The sequence below is a fragment of the Adiantum capillus-veneris genome, chromosome 25, assembly GCF_014529385.1.
Source record: "Adiantum capillus-veneris isolate H3 chromosome 25, ASM1452938v2, whole genome shotgun sequence".
NCBI classification, from domain to species: Eukaryota; Viridiplantae; Streptophyta; class Polypodiopsida; order Polypodiales; family Pteridaceae; genus Adiantum; species Adiantum capillus-veneris.
The window spans coordinates 10,127,735-10,152,391 of NC_140955.1; the positions used below are offsets into that span (position 1 = coordinate 10,127,735).

The 24,657-nt window shown below is 45.0% G+C and overlaps 1 protein-coding gene across 1 annotated transcript in view; it reads left to right on the forward strand.

Moving 5' to 3' along the window:
* The window catches only part of LOC147424409 (proteasome activator subunit 4-like), a 239,300-nt gene that overhangs the window by 82,683 nt on the left and 131,960 nt on the right, over nucleotides 1-24,657 (forward strand). The window contains exons 11-13 of the mRNA XM_086499516.1: nucleotides 21,737-21,976; nucleotides 22,099-22,226; nucleotides 22,379-22,502. Coding sequence (XP_086355642.1) covers nucleotides 21,737-21,976; nucleotides 22,099-22,226; nucleotides 22,379-22,502 — 492 coding nt within the window. The remainder of the gene's footprint in view (nucleotides 1-21,736; nucleotides 21,977-22,098; nucleotides 22,227-22,378; nucleotides 22,503-24,657) is intronic.

The window sequence follows — 24,657 nt, forward strand, 5'->3', positions numbered from 1 at the left end:
CAAGTACCACACCATTATCTACTTTCTATGGTCTAGCATTGTGAGTCTTGAGTCTTGGGTCTAGCACCGCACATCGGTACCCTCCCTGCACATCGGAGCCTCGACACCCCCATTGTGCTCATGAGTCCTGGACTTTGAGCTGAGTGTGCAGCTAGCCAGAGTTTGAATGGTCCTATGAGCTAGTCGAGTTCCATGGTGTTTTGAGTCTATTGTTGTGTCTTTTGAGTTGTTGGTTCCATTACTTTCTGTTGGAGTGAGATTTCTTGCATATTGCACCGAGGAGCACCTCCTATAGAGAGCATGACACACTTTTACTGCTATAGGTGCTCTCATTTTTTGCACGCCCGGTGGGACTCAAGTGAAGACTCTGTTGAGCATATAGGTCGAGGAGCTGGCTGGTTTAAGCCCTCGCCTGTGGCAGTCTGCTGGGCTAGATTGGTTTGGTTCAACTTGGCCTAGTCTAGTTTCGCCTCGACCAGTTGGTCTAGTCACTCGTCCTGGTCTAGTTGAGTGGTCTAGTCACTCGCCCTGGTCTAGCTGAGTGGTCTAGTCGAGTCTAGTTTGGTCTAGTCGAGTCTGGTCCAGTGTCCGGTAAGTTAAGGTTGTTCGTACCCAAAGCTTGGGTGGGGTTGTTGCTACTGCATGACACATACAAGGCAGTCTAAAGATCGATAAAGCCCACTTCTGAACCCCGTGAAGTACTATCAGAAAAGCGCCAACCTTTTGTGCCAGGTCGAAGTTCACTAGCCCCGCCACCGCTACCCTCCCGCGCATCTACCTCTACTCTCTCAACTAGTTCTTCACCACCCATGTCACCTTTCCGAGTACGCTTCTCCCCAAGTGTTTTACAGGAAGCTCTTGAGCAACAGGCTCGTGAGCAAGCAGCCATGGAGGAGTTGACAAGCGTTCTGGCTAAATGTAACAAACTTGGACACCCCAAGTCAAGATTCCACCGCAACACAACAAAGATTCACTTCAAAACAGTTCACAATTCACAATTAGGTTGACACGGCCTAGTGTAGTTCCGTCCCTAGAGGTATTGGCTCCAAAGACTGGCGTCCATCTCGATATTTCTTTTTGTATTAATCTGTGTTCAAAGTACAAGAGAGCGGGCATGTGCTCACTCTAAGTCTCTGCGTCCACATGCTTTGAGAAGAGAGGCCTTGCCCACTTATTTGAAGGTTCAAGGGATTCCCATAAGCAGAGCCCCAAAGCACTTAAACTTAAAAACTTATAATCTCAAAAGCATTTATCCCAAAAGCTTTCAGAAATTAAAGCATCCAATCCCAAAAGCTGTCGTAAATCAGTCATCGCAATTTACGGATTTCCGTACGGATTGCCACGTCAGCAACGCGATTTTCGGGGGTCCGTACATTCTTCCACGTCAACTTGTGGATGCGTTTTATGAAGCCTGCTGCCAGGTCAGCATTATGTTTGTCTGGGGACCTGTTGCCACGTCACGAGTTTGTGACATACCCCCCTCTTGAAAGAATTGTAATCGCTTGCAAAAACTTGATTATGCCTGCAAAAACAGACAGAGGCCATAAACTGTCTTAGTAGTAACTGACTGTTAGTACCAACACACTAGGCACAACGCATCTAGCACATGTACCAATCGAAAGTCACATCACCGCACATCATAGGACATCACTTGACTTAAGATGACAAACCACATTCAAATTCATTCCAAATCTTAGTCCATGATTAATCGGCAACGTATTTAGCAATCGCATCTAGATCCAGTCGGGACCTCACAGATGCCCGATTAACTAATCCATATTGTGTGAGGTCGCGATTAACTAATCTATATTGCAATCAAGTCTATAGAGATTTATGAGACCGAAATGCTCAATCGTTTCGTCTTTCAGTTCCTGCACTCAAACAAGTCAAGTACAAATCAATCAGGATCATTTTCATTTTCGGGAATTCTAGTTCATAAAGTCATATAGCAGAATACCCTTAGCCCAACAATATCCCTGAAACCCAAAGGGACATCAGTGACTTTATATAAAAAATCGGGGCAATCTGTTGACATAGGAGCGGAGTGACTCCCCTCTTGGGCAAAACCGTTGCACTAGATTCGCCCATGCTGAAATCGGGGTTCTATCGGAGTAGACTATGCTAAACCGAATGCTTCAAGGTAAAGGTCCACAATCTGAGGAGTATCTGCTAGGTCCTCCTTCTCCATCTACTTCGCATCCAATGCAGGATAGTTCTTGAATTTAACCAAGAACCGCCTAAACACTTTACCTTTAATCTTTCTATCTTTATGTGTCATTATCTGTTATGGAACGAGTATCTCCTCGCTTTCCTCCACTTCTGGTTGCTCATCTGGCTCCCCATCATTGGGCACATCGCCTTTAGAAGGCTTCAAGAGGCTTACATGAAAAGCATTGTGAATTCCTAAGTATCGGGCAGCTTCAATCTAAAGGAGACATCGTTTATCTTTTCTTTTATCTGGAAAGGTCCATAGTATCTCTTGCTAAGATTTGAAAAAAGCTGCTCCTTTCCCTTTTTCTTTCTCAGGCGTGCCTTCTCAAAACGTAAGAGCACCCAATCGTCTTCCTTTTATTCCAAATCGCGACGGTGTCGATCTGTTGCCTTCTTGTGTCTTTCTTGAGATTTTTCTAAAGCCTCCCGGACCTTGGCAAAAGCGGTGTCCAAGTCCCTCGTGTACTGGTCGGCTTCAAAAGTCTTATCTTTCATGCTTAGGAAGAGTGGATTCGTAGCACCTTCAATAATCTCAAATGGCGCCTTCCTCGTCGAAGAGTGGATCGTGTTATTATAAGCAAATTCCACCAAGGGCAAAAAAATTTCCCATTGAGTTTTCTGATCAGAAATGTAAGACTTCAATAAATCCAGTACGACTGAATATGCAATCCCAGATTGCCCATTTGTTTGCGGGTGGAAAGATGACGAGGATTGCAACCGTGTGCCAATGTTCTCCCAAACAGCCTTGGAAAACAAACTCTTGAATCGGGGATCTTTGTCAGAGACTATTGTCTCAGGCATGCCATGTAATTTGAATATCCGGCTTCATTGTTTTCTTCACTGGAATGAAATGGGCTTGCTTGCTAAGTCTGTCAATAACAGTCTAGAATCTCATAGTAACAGGGAATGGCTATTTTGAGGTCTCCGTTCCCCGTTCCCATTCCAAGTTCCCGTTTCAAATCCCCGTTCCGTGTTTCGGACGTGAGTATCTGTAACAAGGAATGGCATTTCATGCATGTTGCCGTTCCCGTTCCTCGTTCCGATTTCCCGTTCCGGGTAACTAAGGTCTAGATACCATCGTGCCCACTCTGTGTTTCCAGGAGATCAAAAATGAAATCCATAGCAATACTTTCCCAGGGGCAGGTGGGAATGGGTAAAGGTTGTAACAATCTGTGTGCTTTATGCTTGTCAAACTTGACCTTCTGGCCTACCAAACAACTGCGTACAAAATCGTCCTCGTCCTTCTTGAGTCTCGGCCAAAAGAAGTAACGCTCCACACCTTTCAAGGTGGTGTCAATGCTGCGGTGACCCGTAAACGGTGGACAATGGCATTTAGTTAGAACCTTTTCCCTCAACGGTTATGGAACGCACAACATCATTTTCTTCATCAAGTAGCCATCTCGTATGGAATATCCTGCTACTACCTCCCTATTCTGTATTCGGCTGAATACATCAGAAAAATCTGGATCTGTGGCGTACTGATCGACCATGTCCTCTAAGCTTCTATGGTGAATCGTGGAAATAGCCAAGACTAACGATTTCCAGGATAAAACATTTGTCACCAAGTTCTTTTGTCCCTGTACATGGACAATCTGGAAGTAAATTGTGACAAGATGTTAGCCCACCGCGTCTGCTTTTCCGAAAGCTGCTTGTGAGACAAGAAGTAGAGTAAACTCTGATGATCAGTGAAGATTGTAAAATCGGCTCTGAGTAGGTAATGTCGCCACTGAGTAAGAGCATGGATAACCGCCAAAAGCTCTTTCTCATAAATCTGTGCTGTCAATTCCGGCCTTGAAACAATGGGCTCTCATAGGCAATGACATGGCCTTTTTGCATTAAGACCGCACCACGACCACAAGCATCACAATATACTTTGAATGACTTTTGTAAATCCGGCAAAGTCAAAACCGGTCCCGTAGTCAATTTCTCTTTTAGTCTAAAAGGCAATCACCTCTGTGGGTTCCCACAAGAAAGGGACTCCTTGCTGTGTCAGAATGTGCAAAGGGGAAGCGACCTCTGCAAACTTTCTAATGAACCGTCGGTAGTAAGAACATAAGCCCAAGAAGCTTCTAGCTTCATGAACATTCGTCAAATCGGGCCAATCATGTATTGTCTCAATCTTGGCCGGGTCCATGTGTACTCCTGCTGTTGAGACGATGTGTCCCAAAAAGTGTGTCTCTGGTAAGAAAAATTCACTCTTCTTGGCATTGATACAAACTTGTGATCTCGTAATGCCTGAAAGACCTATAGCAGATGGTGTCTATGTTTAGCCTCATTCTTGGAGAAGACTATAATGCCATCAAAGCAAGGCCCAATAGGCATCACCAAAAATTCAAACAAATTGAAGGTCGTCTGAAAAGCTGTCTTGTAGACATCTCTCGGCGCGATTTGGATCTGATGATATCCGCTCTTCAAATCGATCTTGCTGAAACAAGAGGATCCCTGTAGCGGTCAAGAATATCATCGATCCTCGGAATCAGAAATCTGTTCTTGATGATGATTTTATTGAGAGCTCTATAATCAATGCACATTCTCCAAGATCCGTCTGTCTTTAAAACCAACAATATCGGAGAGCAGTGGGTGAAGTACTCGGCTGGATAAGACCCTTTTCCAAGAGGTGTTTCACTTGGTTCATAATCTCTTCATTTTGGGCTCCGCCCACACGGTAAGGTGGCCGGTTCGGTAGTGTGCTTCCAGGTATCAGATCAATAGTATGATCCTCAGGACGAGTTGGTGGTAACTCGCCTTGCAAGCCCTCATAAAAGCAATCGGCATGAGTATGGAGAAAATCTTGGCGTTCTTTTTCGAGGTCAAAACATATTCGACCTTCAATCATCATTCAGTTCTCTCAATTTTTTTTTTTCGAGTAATGAAACCGAATTTCATCAAGTACAATCTCTCTTGCCTTGCATTTGTCAAAAGTCGCTTTCTCAGCCCGGTAGTCAACCACGGCGTTGTTCTTGTGGTAGCAAGGGATTTTGAGGAGGACGTCACAACCTTCCTAAGGGCATTACGTAGAAGTCCTCGTGCCCTAAATATCCCTGACATTGCAAACGAAGTTTGCCAATGATCGGTTTAGTGGCAACATCCCGTCCGGGTGCCACTAGAACTGCCTCCGCCTGTCGGGCGTAATTCCAAGTCGAGCCGCGAATTCAAGTGAAAAGAAGTTTGCCTTGGCTCCTCCATCAAAGAAAAATGAGGGCTTCTTGATCTTTCACTTTGCGACAAGGGCGGCAAAGTTTTGTATTTTCATTCATCTGATTCGGTTTGGGCCTCACTCAATGTGGTACCAGTTTTGATTTCTGTTACCATATACATGTGGTAGTGATATAGGACCGCCGGGGCATTTTTTCCCTCTATAGGAGGTTTTTTCCCCCGTGCATTTTATATATGCCCATTCATTCTAGGGCTGTCTATCTTTCCATTGCATACTAAGTAATACACTCTTCATTGTGTGCCTTGAGCTTCCTTCGTCTTCTCCAAGCTGTGTGCGTTTCTCTACAACCCTAATTCCAACAATTGGTATCAGAGCAAGTTGCATCCTCCTTGGCTTAGTCGCCAGCAGCTCCAGCACACGCCTGCTCACTTTCTCCGATTTCAGTGAGCTTTGGCGAGCTGTTGCAGGTCGACAAAATTTTTAGGATTGCTCGAAGGGGGTTTGGAACATTGTGTAGGGCATTGATGTACTTCCTGGTTCTGAGGATGTAGGCGATGTTGAGGATATTGCAGGTCTTGCTGCAAGGATTGTTGTTGTTAGAGTTGTTTTGCCTACGGCAGAACAAGCTCGTTGGGATGTAAAGGATGCGTAGGCTTATGCATTGATTGCGTTGTCTGTGAAGCGTATCATTACTGCTTACATTCGTTCAACGAAATCTGCAAAATAGGTTTGCAATACTCTCGTTTGTCTTTATGCAAGCCGCAATGAGGCAAAAATCGCACTGCTGCGTAAAGAGCTGGAGTCGAAGATTATGCATGAGGAAGATGATATGGACACTTTCCTTGCTGGTGTCAAGGATATCAATGAGCAACTTATTTCTGCAGGTGAAGTCATTTCAGATAGTTCCCTTGTGCAGACTGTTCTTGATGCTTTGCCAGACTCTTACCAGACTTTAGCTAGTACTTGGAGACTTATGACCCAAGGAAATCCTGAAGTTGTCAAGTTTGATGCATTGTGCACATTGCTGTTGCAAGAGTCACTTTCCAGAAAAAACAAGACTAGACAACGTGCAGTTGAACAGGCTTTTATTGCTTCTCAAAGAAAGGGTGGTAACAACAATGCAGCCACTTCTTATGGTTCTTCTGCGAGTGAAAAATCACATATTCCTAATGTTTCTACTGGCAATAATTGGTCTGGAAATTTTGGTGATAAGGGCAAAAAGAAGATGCGTTGCCATTATTGTAAAGCTAATGATCAAGTAGTGTCCTAAGTTGAAGGCCAAAGAGGCAAAGAAGAAAGATGCGTTGCCATTATTGTAAAGCTAATGATCAAGTAGTGTCCTAAGTTGAAGGCCAAAGAGGCAAAGAAGAAAGAGGGTGGTTCTACTGCAAATATTGGTTCTACTACAAATGCAGCTATTGTTGAGTCTTCTGTGAAAGGAGACTGTGATGCTGATGTTGATCCAGAATGGGCTTTTAGTGCAGAGTGTACCTATAATCGTGCTGTCCATGATGCATGCATGTCAATTGCAGTAGATCCACATGTGTGGTATTTTGAGAGTGGTGCTACAAAGCACATTACCTCACATCGTGATTTGTTCACCTCTCTTGAGTCTGTCCCTCATGGGAATTCAGTCACTTGTGCCAACAATGCCTCTTATCCGATTACCACCTTTGTTGAATACAAGACCTATGTAGAGTACTTTACCACCTCAAAGCTTTTTTATCATGCTAATGCTCTCTCAGCCCCTTAGAGCTTCTACACCTCAGCCTCCACCTCCATGCAGCAGAAGCAGAGACCACCTCGCCCCTCGACTCGCCCATCCAATCCGCCCATTTTGTGCTACAGTTGTGGGGAGTATGGGTATTATCAAATTAAAATGTCCCTTGCCCAAAGGGTCTCATCCTTGCAAATGCAGGGTCCAGTGGTGGGCACCTCCTAGTGCATCCCTCTGAGTCCTCCATGATCTCCTATCCCGCTGCTCCCCACACTGATCACAAGAGTCCTCCTCTAACTGTGTCTATTCTAGGACAACAATTTTCAGGTGTTATAATTGATGGTAGATCTGGCTTCAACCTGATGCTTGAATTCACTATGCTGGCGTTAGGTCTCTGGCTTACCAGGCCCGTCCCATTCACTGTGACTTTGGTTGACCAGAGGACTATCCACTCCTTGGCCATAGTGGACAATGTCTTTGCAGGTACAGAACTTCACATTCCACCTTGTTTTTGTCGTGGTTCGTCTTCCCCAGGTTGAGGGTGGCTTTCTTTTGCTCATCGATAAACCACCATAGCTATGGCACACTAAAGCGCTACATGATTGGGAAAACAATGCAATGTGGATACATACTCTTGGCTCCCCGATGAAACCCGTTCGACTTGAAGGAGGTATGGATCTATTTGTGCATCATAGTTCTTTTTTAGTGGAGTCCAACCCCGTACTGGACAGGCGACCCCACCTGATGGGCCAGACAAAGACCTGTTCGAGTGGTTGGAAGCTACCAAGTCTATGCCATGCTATGTGGTCTCTATCTAATCCTTTCCCGAGGATACACACAATGTTCTAGTAGCTGAGCCCAGTGAGCCACATCATTTAACAACAAGTGTGATGGTCACCGAGGGTGTTAACCTAGTTGCTCCTTTGGTGGAAGCCGTTGGACTTGGTGAGCCTATACAAAACCATAGAAGGGGAAAGAAATCTCCTTTAGAGGAGTTCATCTACACCTCAACCCTCCCCTCACCCTCCTCTGTGTCTGACTCTCGGACCACGCCAAAGCTCTCTTCTGTGTCTAGTGAACTACCCTTCGACGAGCTTCCACAAGGATGGTTGCAAGGAGAATATGGTGATTTAATATCAATCAGACACCAGCTCTTCTGATGCATCCTTGCCAGGCACACCTCCTAACCTAGATAGAGAAGTCAACCTGGGCGACCTTGACAACCCTCAACCCATTCTTTTAGGCCATTGGTTATGGATCACGAAGCGCTGCCCGATCAGGTAGTCTCTTTTATGCACTCTTTCAAGGATGTTTTTTCCTGGTCATACAAAGATTTGGAAGGGATCCCACTAGAATTGGATGTCCACAGTATACCTCTGGTTAGAGGGGACTAAGCCAATCAGAGGCCGTGCTTACAAGCTCAACCCCAAGTATACAGAAGATGTCGAACTGGAGCGAGAGAAAATGCAAGAATCTTGGATCATCGTGCCTATGGAGCTCTGAGTGGCTGTCACCCATGGTCATCGCGCCCAAGAAGCAATCAAATAAAATCTGTGTGTGCATAGACTACGGTGCCTTGAACAAGGTGAGAATCCTGGATGGTTTTTCCACACCTTTTACGGAACGCGTGCTCAAGGATGTGGCGGGGCATATACTTTACACTTTCATGGATGGGTTCAATGGCTACAATCAGTGGCAATCCATCGTGTGGACCAGATCAAGACTGCATTTGTGATTCCATGGGGTATCTTCATTTATATCATAATGTCTTTTGGTTTGAAAAACACACCCTCTCCTATCAATCGCATAATATACATCATCTTCTACGCTCTGCTCATTGATCATCTTTCAATCTTCATGGATGATTTTTCGACATTTTCTGGCACTCAGTGTTCCACCTCAATGAAAAATTTGGAGGAGCATTTAGCTAAACTCTATGTTGTCTTCCTCAAGTGCCGGGAGGCACGCCTGAAGCTCAAACCCTAACAAGTGCCACTTTTTGGTAACTCAAGGTACGCTTTTAGGTCATGTGGTGTCTGCTAAAGGTTTGGCTTCTGATTCTGACAAGATAGTCGCCATTTTGAGATTGCCTCTCCCCCTTAATCCCAAGGGTATTCAAAGCTTTGTAGGCCATCCAGGTTATCATAGGTTCATTTGCATTTATGTCGATGTTGCCAACCCCTACCCGCGTGACCAGTGCTGCTGCACTCTTTCAGTGATCCACGGTTGAAGCCCAAGCTTTTTCTTACCTGAAAAAGTGCCTAATTGAAGCCCCTATTTGGTTGCCCTACATCGGTCTGTCACCTTTCATGTGCATACTGATGCTAGTGAGACTAATGTGGGTGTTGTTCCGACTCAACGTAGCAAGGAGTTCAATCTTGATCGCCCCATTCATTATGCAAATCGGCTGCTCACCAAAGCTGAGCACAACTACAACACAACAGAGAGGGAAGGTTTGGCTATTGTTTATGCCCTGCAAAATCCTGGCATTATTTATTAGGGGTTCACTTCACCATTTACTGATCATCATGCTCTGCGTTATCTGCTGAATAACCCACAAGTTGTAGGCCGGGTTTGGCAGTGGCTACTTCTGTTCCAGGTTTTTGATTTTGAAGTGGTTTTTGGTCCAGGCAAGCGTCATGTCATGGGTGACCACCTCTCTCACATACAAACATGTGAAGCATCTTCCGGTGTTGATGATGACTTTCCAGATAGCCACCTCTTTAATTGATTAAGTCTCGACCATTTACTTTAATTGGAGGTCAGCTCTATAAGTCTAGACCTTATGGTGTGCTGCGCAAATGTGTCTCCCCTCATGAAGTGGAGCATATTTTTGAAGATGCCACAGTGGTCCCACAGGTGGCCATTACCTTGGTCATGTCACAACAGAAAAAATTCTAGAGAGTGGCTTATGGTTGCCCTGTGTGTTTAGGGATGCAATTGCTCATGTCAAGGTTTGACGTCTGTCAGCGTTGTGCACCTAAACCCAGTAAGCAATCGAATCGTCCCTTACAGGTATCTATGGCATGGTTGCCATTTTAAAGATGGGGTTTGGACTTTGTTGGTCTAATTTCTCCTCCAGCTCAACCAGACAATCGTAAGTTTCTTCTTATTGCTACAGATTATGCCACCAAGTGGGTGGCGGTGTTGGCCACTACGGACTGCACATATAACGCTCTGGCAAAGTTCTTGTATGAGAATATATTTTGCAGATTTGAGGGTCTCCTTGAGATCACCAATGATCGAGGCAGTCGTTTTGTCAACGAGCTTATCGCCAGACTACTGAACAACTACAAGATCTTTCATTGCAAGGCTTGCTCCTACTACCCAAGAGCAAATGGCTAGGCAGAGAGCACTAACAAAGTTATAATTGCCCTCCTTTGGAAAGCGTGTCACCTGCATCCAACTTCATTGGCTTAAGCAATCCGCGGCATTGTCTCGGCATATCGCACTTCCATCAAAGCAACCGCAAACCACACTCCCTTTCAACAAGCTTTCGGCTTAGAAGCAATCGCTCCTTCGAATTCAATTCCAGATCGTCTAGGGTGGGTAGCTTTCGTCTCACAGGTGGGATTGCCTTCGCCTACCTCTCTCGTTTATCCATGTTGGAAGAGAGCTGCAGATTAGCTTCCCATGCTCTCTAGACAGAGCAACTTTGTCGCAAATGATCGTCATCTTCACAAGCCTAAAATAGTGCAAGGCTCGTTGGTGCGGACTATCACAGAAAAAAACAAAGAAGCTGGCGTGACAAGGGCCATACAGAGTGCAAGAAATTTTACCACAAGGCGGAATGCAATTAACCACTCTAGACGGTGTTCCTCTGCCACTTGTGAATGGATCTAGAGTAAAGTGCTATTATGACTCCAAGTCAAGAATACTCTTCTTTCCTTTGAAAGAAATCAAAACTGCAGCCTTTTCCCCTCCCCTTTTAGTCTGTCCTCTGCAACTCCCAAGCGTCCCTCTTCCTCTGTCGTGCCAGCTCTCTTCTCTTCGCTAGGCTTTGTCTATCTCGTGTCATATGTTGCAGTGTTATCATTTATGAGTTCTCACCTCCACTGCTATGTCAGTGATATATTTGGTTTTTTTTAAAGGTTTTCGTAGTATTTATCTTCCATTATCATGTCAAATTTTGCTCACATATGGGCATTCACTTTTTCACATGGCCAACCACACACCCTTCCTTCTCTAGAAGAAACAAGCTTGGTGGTAAACCTTCCAGTTAACCAAGGTTGACCGGCTTGCAAATCTTTTGGTTATACATCTGCCAAGCATTTTTTCGCTGGAGCAAAGCTGTTCTTTGCACTCATGCCTCATCAACTACTCAATTGTTCTGTTGTGACTTTTCCAAACTCCCTTTTAAATACTTATCTTGCCCCTCACCAAACCTCTCTCACCCCTCGCCCCTATCCACCAAGTTCTTGCCCTACCCAACCCCCTCTCACCACTCGCCCCTACCCACCAAGTTACTCGTCCCTACCCACCTTCTCTCACCCCTCATCCCTACCCACCTACTCGTACCCCCTACCCACTTACTGGAACCTCACCCACCTACTCGTAGCCCCTACTTACTAACTCGTACCCCCTACCCACTACTCACTTACTCGACCCCTACCCACTAACTATACCCACTTACTCTTACCCCTACCCACTAACTCTTACCCTACCCACCTACTCGTACCCTAAGCATACTACTTGTCTTACCCAATTGATCGCCCCTCCTTACCTACCTGTTCGCCCTCACTTCATCGCCCCTGCCCCTCTTTACCAACCTGCTCGCCCTCACTTCATCGCCCCTACCCACCTGCTGGTCCTTACGCCTGCCCACTTGCTCGTCCTTACTTGAGCGCTCCGCTTCCTCCCTACTCACCAGCTTGCCCCTACCATCTTCATCGCCCCCTACATACCCACCCCTCTCTTCACCCTCGTCCTAACCACGTCTGCTCGGCTCTCTCTACCAGCACCCTCACTCGCCCTTAGAATTTTCAAACGCTGCTCCACAATTCGTAGCCTTCATCCTCACCAAATAGTCAAAGGCCTCCAATGCGTTCTATCTGGATCTCCCAATACTCTTAGTAATTCAATCCTTGAGCATCTCAGAAATCAGCAGGTGCCAGTGAATCGTCAGCAACAGACCGATACCTCCGTGTATAGATTGCATCATGAAATGCGAAAAGTGCTGTGTGCAATCTGGGATTAGGTGTATGCAAATTTGTGGCTATTCAGCTATTCTGAGCCTATGTATGCATTGTGAGGGAAAGGATTTGTGTACAACACGTCTTGCAAATCACAAAATTGAAAAGCACAGGTTACAACTATAAGTGCTAGCGAAGAAGAAGCTAGCTTCACTTCGAGTCCCAGCGATGAGAGCTATCAGGTTTCTGGGGAATTTAAATCAGATACCTCTGCTTCCAATGATAAAGACACTCCCTATGAACTTCCTAAGAAACTTTTCAGTACTTAGACATCAAAGCAACTCATGCCTATAGTCATCTTGCATGTAATTAGGAGGCCAAAAAAGGCTCAGTTTAAAAACTCGTTTTCCTTGCTGATTCATGTGCAGCTACCTCACAGCACATTGCTAGAGTTTTTTTCTCGTACCAAACTTCAAAGGATGGGGTTAGAAGGATTAAGTGATGCTGTATTGTTGGATGATATTCTTGTGCAAATGATACATGCCCTTTTGATTGCTTTTCTAAAGGTTCGAGGGTAGACTTTGAATGCGATATGGGTTGGCCATGTCATGGGAATGGTAAATTTTCCATCTTTATATACAACAACACACGTGTATTCCGGGCCCTCAATAGAGGCTACTATTGAGGCGAGTCAGGATCTGTTACAGTCAAATCAACCTAATTTTTTGTTTAGCAAAGCAGTTTTTGAGGTGTTCCGCTATTACTTGTTAGTGCGGGATTAGCCCCCATGATGGCGTGGATCATCAACATCCATGTTAGCCCTATTGAAGTGGATGATTCACGACAATTGCCTTCCAAAGGAAGAAGAAAATCTCTTGCCATTGTTGTAGATCAACCAAACAAGAAGCAGAAAATTAGGGCCAAAGTGGTGAAAGATACAACACACTACTTCCCTTGCCACTCTCCTAGAGCTAGAGTAGGGTGACACTTTTTTATAAATCTGCTTCGATGAATTTACAAGTGGGAAACCTCAAAGCGAGGAAAACCCACGAAAAGAAAAGGACACAAAACATGGAGCACTATGAGGCTCCAAAGGCCAGAAATAGTCGAAGTAAATCCTGTAGGTATCAAGAGTGATGTCTCCAGCATCATAGGCAAAATGGAGCGCTTGACCAAGAGATAATTTGAAATAGGGAAAGGGGTCAACAAAAGTGCCTCAGAACATTAAGGAGTTTCTATGGTGCCGGTGTTCCACATAATCCAAAATCTGACCCAGGTGAAGAACACCGCAAACTGAGAGGGCGGTGACCGAAGCACCCCAAAAAGCCAAAATCGTCTGTGAAAAGAGCCGGAAGGAAAACGTAGCCGAAGAGCAGTCGAGACTTGCCGAATGAAGGCTCTGGAGTGACGACAACACCACAGTAAGTGTGGCACGGTCTCCTCAGCTTCAAGGCATTTGGGGCAATGGGAAGGCGCAATATGCCGAGCATGCAACACACTGCCAAACAAGTAGAGCTCCCACCAAGCACCGCCACAAGAAAACACGTTCCTTCAAAGGCAGATGACTCTGCCAAATGCGAGACAATGTGTGTTGCCACCACAAGGATGACTTTGAAAGCGACCACAACTGATTACCCTGATGCACAATCCATACATCAGACTGAAGGATGGCATAGACACTGGCAGCTGAGATGTAGTCCAGTCTAGTAGTAGCCAGATTCCAATCAGAGAAGCGAGAGTCCACATCCAGAGGAGGAATGGGTGAATGAGTAGCAAGCATCCTTTGAATCTCCTGCCAAAGAGGAGAATAGTGAAGGCCCAAGCGAAAGCGGGAGACAATATCAACGAAGGAAAGAACATAACCCGAGTCATCAACCACCTGATGCACCTGGCAGATTCCTTTTTGGGAAAGAAAATACGATTGACGAGGAGATCGTTGAACCAAAGTCGAAGCAAAAACCTTGCTCCAATGCAGACTTTCCAAGCGAAGAGAGTTACTCCCAGAGGATTGTCGACCATCCCAAGCCAAATGCGAAGTGACAACCTTCCAATCAACAATTAGAGAAGAAGTAAAGGGACATCCAGGAATGTGTCCTTCAAGCTTCCCAAAAACAACATCCCAATAAGTCGGTTTCCAATGACCAAAAGAAGGGGTGATAATGTGCGCACACAAATGTGTGACCATAAGAGCCCAGGGTGCTGCTCCACCAAAATTGGCAACAACCTTTCCGAGCTAGAAGATGACGTCTCAAGTCCCAAATATTTAACCCTCCAAGCCGCTTGGGAGAACACAGCTTGTGCCCTCTTGCTAGAGGAGGTCCGCCAAAATGCTCTAAAATATTGGACATGAGAGACTGCAAGCGCAACCGAGGCCAGGATAACAAAGGCAAGTAAAACTGCACATAAGCCACAAGGATGCATTGGACAATCCTGAGACGCACATGAAGTGGCCACGTCGACAATTTCTAACGTTGGAGCACCCAATCCAGTTTTTGCATAGCCGATACATTCCAACCCAGCGGATAACCCAAATGGCGAACCAAAATATGTTGAGGAACAATCTCCTTAGGCCATAATATCTTATGCCAATCACACTCTTTCAGAGGCAATAGCTTGGATTTGCAAAGGTTAACTTTGAGACCTGCTGCCAATCCAAACAAGTGAAGAGTATGCATAATCTCTTGTACATCATCATAGTTATTACGAGGCATGAACAAAGAGTCATCCGCATAAGCCTAACCAGCAAATTGCCGACCAGAAGGTAAAGTCAGGCCATGTAGCCTACCAGTGGAAGTCAAGGAATCCAAATACATAAACAGGGGATGAGTAGCGATCGCATAAAGCAAAGCACTCAGAGGGCAGCCCTGCCTTACCGATCGTCCCAAAGGCCAAGATTCTGTGAGAGAACCATCTAGCAAGCCTGCAGAAGTATTGTGTGCATACAAGAAAAGCACGACACGGGATAGCCTAGGCCCAAAGCCCAAATGTCGCATGGTATCCGCAATGTAATCCCAAAGAACAATATCAAATGCCTTTTCAATGTCGACCTGCATGACCAAGACATCATGTCGAGTATATTTTGCATATTCCATACCAATGATAATATTCGTGAGGTTATCAGTAATTTGACGTCGCGGAATGAAGCCGTATTGAGATTGATGCAAGCCTTCATGCAGAAAGCACTTGAGTCGGTTAGCAAGCATTTTTGCCAGTAATTTATATACAACTGGCATTAGTGTAATAGGCCGCCAATGTGAGAATTCTTCACACAAAGCATGCTTAGGTATCAGCTTGAGCAAAACTTCTTTCCAAGAGGAGGACAATTCCTGTTGTTCCCAAGCTGTATTCATCATGAACAATAGAGGCAACTTCAAATAATCCCAGAAAGACGAGAAGAATTCCGCAGAGAGACCATCCCAACCAGGAGCTCTCCATCTACCCAAATCAAGCAAGCTGGCATACAATTCCAACTCAGTGAAAACAACTTCCAAATCTTGAGCCTGCCGCATCGAAAGAATGGGAGTAACATGCGGTAGAAACATATGACGCGCTTGGCGAGCTTCTCTCGTGGGAGAAGAAGGCGCCTCAAAAATCTTGCCATAATGAGAGTGTAGGGCTAGTGCCAGCTCTCGGAAAGTGGAGGTGACGGTAATTTAACTCTCCGTATAGCTTGAGACTACCTCGAGTGATGCAAATGTTGGAAGAATTGTATAGAAGCACATCCTTTATCTGCAAAAGCCTGTTGACGAGCTCGAGTCTGCCACTTGGCTAATTTCCGCTCATCATTGTGCCTTAACATAGTGCGAGCAGAAAACAACTCAGCTATTTGAGTGTCAGTAAGAGAAGAATGATTAGCCAAGCGCATTAATCGGCTACAAGCATCCTTTGCCTGATTAACCTGCTCCCTTAATTGTGACAAATAATCGCTGCCATAATCTTGTATAACCGGTTGAGCACGCATAACAAAACGGAACCAGGCTATGTCCATATCAACATACATTTGGGAGAGCAAAGGCGGGATGATATTCACAATCATAGCGCGAAAAGGCTCATGCTTGAGATCAGCGTTATTGACATGCAAAAGTCTCTTCTTGGGTAGGCGATCATTGACATCAAAAGAGCCAAAACGAGGTTTCAAGCATACGGGAAAATGATCCGAGAGACACATAGTATAATCAATCCTCATCTCGCATACAAAGTCATCATACTGTTGCATGTGAAAAAGATACCAGCGATCCAGCCGAGCGTGATACATAGATTGAGTATTGTGCTAAAAAGTGAATCTTGGATAAGTCGCGTGCAAAAAGGGCCACAAATCAAGCCCATTATAGGTCGACATAAATTGGTCCCATGATTGCCGTTCCATATGAAGCATGTGAGAATGGCCAGTAGTATTATCCGCAAGGTTTGGTGCATTATTAAAATCCCCACAAAGAAAGGCATTGGAACGCCAACAATAAGAAGAGATAGCACTCCACAACCGTGCCCTATCTGCAGAAGCTGTGTATGCATATATTCCTCCAAATTCGAAAACTTCCCCATTAACAATACATTGGATGACCATCCATCTCCCAGTCGGGTCATAAAAAACCAAGGTCGGGAAGAGTTCATGCCGAACAAGCATAAGCACTCCAGAATGGCCAGTTGATCCTGCATAAGCTATCCAGTAGCCCACAAAGTAAGAAGTCTGTCCTACAAATTGGTGTTGGTTATGCTCTTGAAGAACCACAATGTTTGCTTTACATGTATGTACATTGTGCCAGGTAAGCCGCCACTTGTCGTGATTGCATAACCATGCACATTATAGGAGATGCAATTCAAAGAACTATGCATCTTATATGGTATATACAGTGGGCGAGGAAACAAGAAAAGAAGGGGGGGAAGAAAACTCAAGTACGAGTGCCCATTGACACATCCTTCCTAGCTGTAGGTGCCTGAGAAGGTGGGTCAAGACCTGGACCTGGATGATTGAAAAGAAAGGCATCTTGCGATGAAGAAGCTTCTCCTGTAACAACTTCTTGGTAAGAGCGATACACCTTGTCCCAAGCTTCAGCCTAAGAAGTGTTGTCATTACAAGGGAGTTTTTTTTGAGCAACATTTTTCAAAGGAGGCACATAATTACGAGAAGATGCCGGAACACGAGCTGTAGCAGCTTTGGCGGGTTTCTTGGGCATTAACCAAGTTTGAGAGATCGAAACCTGTTCTTTTTCTTTGTCTTTAATATTCTAAGAAGTAGAAAGTGCAATTAATTGTAATTGTTTCCCCTTGCCTTTAATCGCCCCAGCTGTCGGCGAGGAGGTTGAGACTCCTTTGGTTTGAACCTCAGTAGAAGATTTCGGAGGCGAGCGAGGTTGAGGGGCAGGGACGGCTGAAGGAGGGTTGCAGATTTGGTTCCGAACATTCGGACTGCATTTGCAAACTTTCCCCATTTAAGCTTGAATGAACGCTTTCCAACCACTACATCCCAGAATCGCTAGAAATACCTGTTGGTGTGGGGATATCCGTGTCCCACAGAATACAAAAATGGTTTGTGTTTGTGTCCAGCGTAGGAGGGCAAATGACTTTGCCTAGCTAAGCAACCAACAAAGGAAGAAAATGATGCCAAGTGCGAGGAAAGTCGACCACCTCAACCCAGACTCTGATAGTCCTTGGTGAGAGCCCAGGGCAGCACATGAGTCATCTGTATATTGAAAAAAAGAGGAGACATTTCAAGCAGAGCACCCCAAGCATCCATGTCGGCCAGCAAGACTTCGTAGAACCCTCGCGCGCCAAAGTAAACCCCTCGGATTGCTTGCCGTTTGAGTAGGAAATCAACCCATTGGCCTACATCTTGAGCCGTAGGCATTCTACCCGGGGAAAAAAGAATCACCACGTTAAGAGCATATTGAGCAACAGGATCTATAAGCTCTTGTATAGGGATACGCACTTCGATGACGGGAGAAGATCCCTCCCAAGCTTGACGTGCATCCTCGAAGTCCTCATGTAAGCATTCTTTGATAAGGCTCAAAGCATCCATATCCGAAGTTTCCATGGCTTTCTGACGCTTATATATACATTGATCAATCGAATCCATGTGAAGCTCACACACACACACACGCACTTTTTTTTTGGAGGTTTTTGATAGATGATTGCTATAGACACAAACAGACACACACGCAGGCAAGCTGTACAGAAATACTCACATCTCTGTCTATCACACAAGACGACGGAAGGACCGCGTGCAGGCGAAATCAAACTTCAACCACTGGCGCGCTGTGAAGGGCCTGCACAGGGTGGATGCTGTGTAGAACAAAGTCGCGCGACAGGCAGTGGCCGAAGGATTCACCACACACCCAAATCCCCCACAAACGTACACGCACACACACGACATCGACACACACACACATAGGCTGGCTGTCAAAAACTCACGAGCTGTCACGTTCACACACACAGTCGGCCCCTCACACACACCATACACAAGTAAATCCAATCAGCAGATTAGTGACCTGAGTGCCCTGCCTGTGGTGATGCTTCACCTGAGGCAGGTTGCACAGCAGCAGAAGACATGCAAGGAACAAAATCTGCAGGGCAGGCTCGCGCACAGTGACAGCAACAGCACGGGCGCAGGATCAGCAACAGCACTCGCGCAGGGCAGGCTCACGCAGGGCAGCTTCGCACTCTCTCACACAAATACACCCTCTCTCTCTCTCACACACACACACACAAGTAGGGTGACACACACTACACGCCGCCCTTCTTCTACTTCCCTCCCTGGTTCTATGGAGCTGGCGCAGGTAGTTAGCTCGCCATTCCCGATCCACCCCTTTCTGTTACAGCTGCGGCATCTCTCTCCCATGCAACTCTACCTACTACTCCTGTCTTCACTCCTGCCACAATTAGTACTTCCCACTCTTCACCCGTGGTCATGCTGTCATCATACCCTATCTCAAGCTCAGCCACTGAGCATGTTACTTGCTCACCTGCCGTGCCCCTTGAGAGCCCTCCACCCCAGACACTACTCCTGCAGCTTCGATTGGGGCTGACTCTACTTCGCTGTTCCAACCATCTGAGGACAACCTCCAGAAGTCAAAGAATGCCATTGCCATGATTGAGCTTGGAGCCAAGCGGTTGGCTGCTACTCACCACCTTCACTCAGCCACATATGCGGCCATGGAGGGTTGCCTACGTATCGTCAAGAGCGCAACAGTGGACAGGGATGCTACAATTTTTGCTTTGCTTCAGGACTTGAGAGTGAAATCCCAAATCATAGACAATTTAAAAGCACAAGTGCAAGGATTTCGGGAGATGCTAGTACAACAACAGCCTCGGACTGGGTATGTGTGGGCAGCAATTCGCATACTATCCTCAAGAGTTTCAACAGCCTGCCTACATGACACACATGCAGGCTGCAGCCAACTCCGAGAGTTCCTTCTGACGGCTTTGCTGGTGCACATCGCCATGGCTGCGTCAGTCGGCGGCCTCAATACAATTCAGGTTAGGTGCTTCTTTTGGTTGAGAAGCAGGTGGCTGCTCCTTTCACACAGAGCCAGGTTGTAGAGAGTAGGGTACAGCCGGATATAGCCCAGCAGTAGGCTCCCATCATCGATTTGATGGCCCACCTCCAAAGTGTGACACTTCGGGTGCAGCAATGGGGAGGACTCTTTCTCTTGGGTAACAGGATCGGGATGTCCAGCTCAGCTTTTTTATTGTACATATGCAGTTCCTTCTTTCAAGCTGTTTCAGTGCACTAGTGGGTTCTTTTTGCAGTTACAGTGTCTTCTTGCAGTTTCAGTATTCTCTCACCGAGACGGTGAGTGATCTTGTGGCGGACAACCTGTAGCATGGCACATGACAGGCAGTTCGTTGTAGTTGGGCTGGAGTTCACAATGGACGAACTCTCGCCTGGTCAGTGACACGTGGCAGGGATACGGGTGGTGGTCTAGTCGATACTACGGCCAGATTACCACCACCACAGTTTGGAGATAGACTTAGCTTGGATTGGAATTTTTTTTCTTTTTTGCAAAAAAGAGATCCTTCCATTAGTTAAATAATGCCCATCGGGCTACAACATCCCCGAAGGGAAAGATACATGAGGGGAGACTCTCCTAACTGAAAAACTATGTACAAATGTAGGCCAAATTAGGAGATAGGAGGTGGGAAGAGCCACACTGGTGGGCGTAATGCCATTGAGGGGTCCCCTGCTTAATAGTGAAGAAGGGGCCCAAACTCCATAGTCGTAGGAAGGCCTAGCGACACTCCCTCATGCGATCCGAACCACCTTGAAGCTGGTCAAACTGGCCTCTCAAGGTGTGTATGAGCTCTAACCAAATGTCTCGCACTATCTCGGCAGGTGGAATTGCTCTGTCCTCAAAAATGTGAAAGCATTGAGCCCACCATATGAACCACAGTGTCAGGCTGCTGATGAGGGCCCATCGGCTGTCTGCCTCGTCTCCAGTCCTGGGGGGCTGGACGTAGTCGTGGTTGGCCATCATGTATCTCTATCATCATGATGACTGATTTTGTCTCGTACTGAAGTGCTGGGCCCGTGAGCATTCTTGGCATGCAAAGATTGATGACCTTGTCCTATTTGTACATTCAGAGTCCTCATTACCTGTTCACCTCACATTTAGTGGTTGTCCTTGAGCCTCATGGGATTCCACATCATGTGAATGCTCTATGTCCAATTGTGACACAGAGGGGACTTGGAAGGATTCCAGAAACCTTGAATTCTCTATGTATTGTTGGAAGGTAGTGACAAGGTTTACTCCTGCTCTTGTTCATTGTTCATAAGAGTAGACTGTGATGCATTCACGTTAGCAGGAGATACCTATGCACCTCTACGCATATTTCAAGAGTCAATCACTCTATGTACAGTATATATCATGTGCTGTGTAGTTTGAGGCTGTTGTGGTTGTCTCAGCTCTTTACTGTTCATTTTTCTATAATCAGTTGTATATTTCAGTGGTCATTGCAGTCTGGTGTCTTACATGGGTTGCGACTTTGGTCTTAGTCTTTTGATACCATCTGGTCTGTATCATGTGCTGCGTAGCATTGAGGCTATTGTGGTTGTTTCAGCTCTTCACTGTTCATTTTTCAATATTCAGTTGTTCATTTCAGTGCTCATTGCAGTCTGGTGTCTTAGATGGTCTTAGTCTTTTGATACCATCTGGTCTGTGAGTGAATATCGTGCATACTGCACAGATAGACATCCACCCTAGAGAGACACTTTTCGTGCTACAGACTGAAGTTGTCGAGATAATTATATGACACTTGACAAGTGAAGCTCCTTTTTCTAGGTTGAAACTGAGTGAGTGTAGGTATGCTTGCACATGATTGAGATTTGTGCCTCCGCACTTGGCTGCAAAGAGTGGAGTAATAATTTTTTTAAAAAAGGAGACGACTGTATAGCAGCCAGTCCTTATTGGAAAACTGTTGTCTGATAGTATTTGTGTCAAAAAACATAAGCAGTATTTTTCCTTGCTTATATCAACCATTATTCTGTCTAATTTGGTCACCTGCTTTATCATGTGTTGCTGGCAGATAACAGCGACCCATCAGCTTGAAGCTGCAATAAAAACTCTAGCCCTCTCAGCTCGAACGTTAGTCATTGGTTCCGCTATGAACATTGAGCTGCCCGGTGCTTACTTGTCTGATGAGATTGTGGCCGACTGCAAAAGCATCTTAGAACTGGCAATGTTTGATACACTCTCTGGCCTTGACGCTAATGATCCTCCTAAAACCATGGCAACATTACAATTTCTATGTTCTATGTTCTCGAGCGTAAGTCTTTCACTATGGACAGGGTTATCGATTTTTCTTAATGTTTCCTTATTGCACACTAGAAAGGTATCTTATGCAATGTTGTTTTTAAGAATTAAGAAAAGGTCTTTTTTTTAAAATAGTTGCGGATGATTAGCAGCCACACCGATGATCTAAGCTCAGTGCTGGTGATTGACTGGTCGCAATGGCTTGATGAATTTTTTGGGCGCCTTTTCTCCTTGCTTTTGCATTTGGAATCTGACAATCACTTGTATGTGGTGATAAGTGGCAATTTTTTTGTAACTAGTTTTCCTTTAAGAAGCTGATAACAACGTTATGAGCTTTCAGTAAATGTAAGCACGTAAGTTCATGGTTGGGCAGCTAAAGTGAGAGCTCGGCGCATTCTTTTTGACAATTTTGTAGGATCGAGGCAGTTGAAAGTGATAAAGGGTTGGTTTGGAAGTCGTTCCTAGTGCAAGAAGACTCTTTTTACTTCTCAACATTACAGCTTCTGTTTTCAAGGTTGACAACAGATCTGTATAAGCAGGTATGCATCACCCACTACAACTCCTGTATTTATGCTTCAAAGCATTTTGAACGGCGAGGTCTACACTTCTGCTGTTTTTCAGTTTCTAGTATTTCATCAGCAAGTGCTATCGAAGTGTTATCCATCCAAGTTAGTTACCCATTGCACAAGCCTAAGACCCAGATACTAGCAGTTTCAAGTTATAGTAGAAGTACACTGTAGTAGACCAGACATTTTGTATTTTTTTATTTGGTGTATATTTCCTCTAGATGTGGACAAGACTGTAGTAGACAAGACTGTGTAAGACTGCTGTGATAGACTACTACTGCTGAGCTATTCAAAGACTAGATGTGGTGAATGGGGAGCCATGCCACGGAAGTATTGCCCACTTTTCCACCCGCCGATGCGTATTCTCTGGTCCACTGAGTACTTGTCCCTGGTCCACTGACTCCGTTCCCTATTGTTTTTGCTCAAGCATTCAAGTGAAAGTGCCCAAGTGAACGGTAGAAGTGAACAAGAGAGATGACCAACTGCCCAAGTTTTCTAAGTCTTTGGTCATTCACTTTTGCATCATACTGAAGGTGGCCACATGATGCATATGGCTTGATAAGACAATCACCTTTTTCTTATATGTGATGGTACGCCCAGTGGCAGCCTACTCAGAAGATTAGGGTTTGGGAGATAGGCCACAAGCTGGCTTTACTGGTTCACTTACATGCTCGCACTTGTTATCTTAGTTTTTTTGTATTTTCTATACTGGAGATTTGAATCATAGGGTGTTGATGTAAATTTTCTGTTGTCATAGGTCTTTTAGGCCTTTTGCAGACGCAAAGAAACATTTCTTTTCGTGTCATTTCATTTCTATGAAGAGGGTGCTTTTGGGACTTTTATTTGGAGAATGATGAAATTCAGACAATTTGTATGTTGATGGTTCTCCAAGACTGCATCACTCTCCCATGCATGTGCATGTTGGTCAATGCTAGTTAAAAACATGTCAAATTTCATACGAACAGCTCTGTTTTCGCTTTCTTTCTATCGTCCCCATCCATTCAGAACTATATATCGTCGACTTCTTGTCTAAGAAAAACTTCCATAACTTTGGTTATGAAATCATGGACTCCTGAGTTGAAGAATAATTTTGCGTATCTTTGTGTTGTGCGCAAAAATGATTGGGAAAGAAATGCTCAGCTCTGACACTAGTGTGTCAAGTCTCGGCCATATCAGATTATTTGACACTCATGCAAACAGAATTGCTGATGTCCACCAAACAATTTGCACACCTACGGTTAAATATAAGCTAAGTTAACCCACACTTAGCTGCAAAATTGTGCACTCTCGAGTTGAAGAATAACCTTGGAGCAAAATTTTCCTGTTTCTTCAGTGTAGTGCCCAACGTGGATCTAACTATTTCTTGCTGAGATTAAGATTGTGATCAGCTCTGATACTAGTGTATATAGCCTCTACTGTAAGAGAAGGCAGTGAAACAATGCACTTACAAAGTATGAAGAATCATTGCAAAGACAATGAGTGCAAATTGAACAAGGTAGGCCCATGCGTATGATTTGCTCCAACAGCATAATATGCTGTCCAAGGAGAAATACATCAAGTACAACATAGAGCTCCTTAGAATGTATGCATCTATAAAAAAATTTTGTCACCAAATTTCATTTTTGATTTCCTTAAATGAATTTTCTCTCTCTAGAATTTTCCATTCTAGTCTGAGAAAATAAAAGTAATAGAAGGGTCAGTTATGTACAATGGGCAGAGGAACGTGTTCTTGAACTAGAGAGTTCCGGAATTTAAATGCATTTTTTAGTAGTGCCAACAAAATTAGATAAGGATTCAACCGGGATATTTGCGAGTCCAAAAATAGTTCAAAACGGATCGTGAAAGCCTTCGAAAGTGGGTACTATGGCTAACCAAAAGGTGGGAATGGGGGCCAAGGTGTCATTATCCACACATGCTAACCTAGAGCTATGTAGAGATAAGGGATGTCCACAAGCCTCCCATGCAAGAGACAAGGTAAGAGGAGCAGTTCTAAAAAAAGAAAACTGGCTTTGAAGGACGAAGTTTGAGTATTTTTTTAATAACTCGAAAAAGAAGGCGTTTTTGAGAAAACGACCCATCTGTCTTCTCAGATACGGCGAGATGAGCAACTTTTAAGTTCAAATTTTTT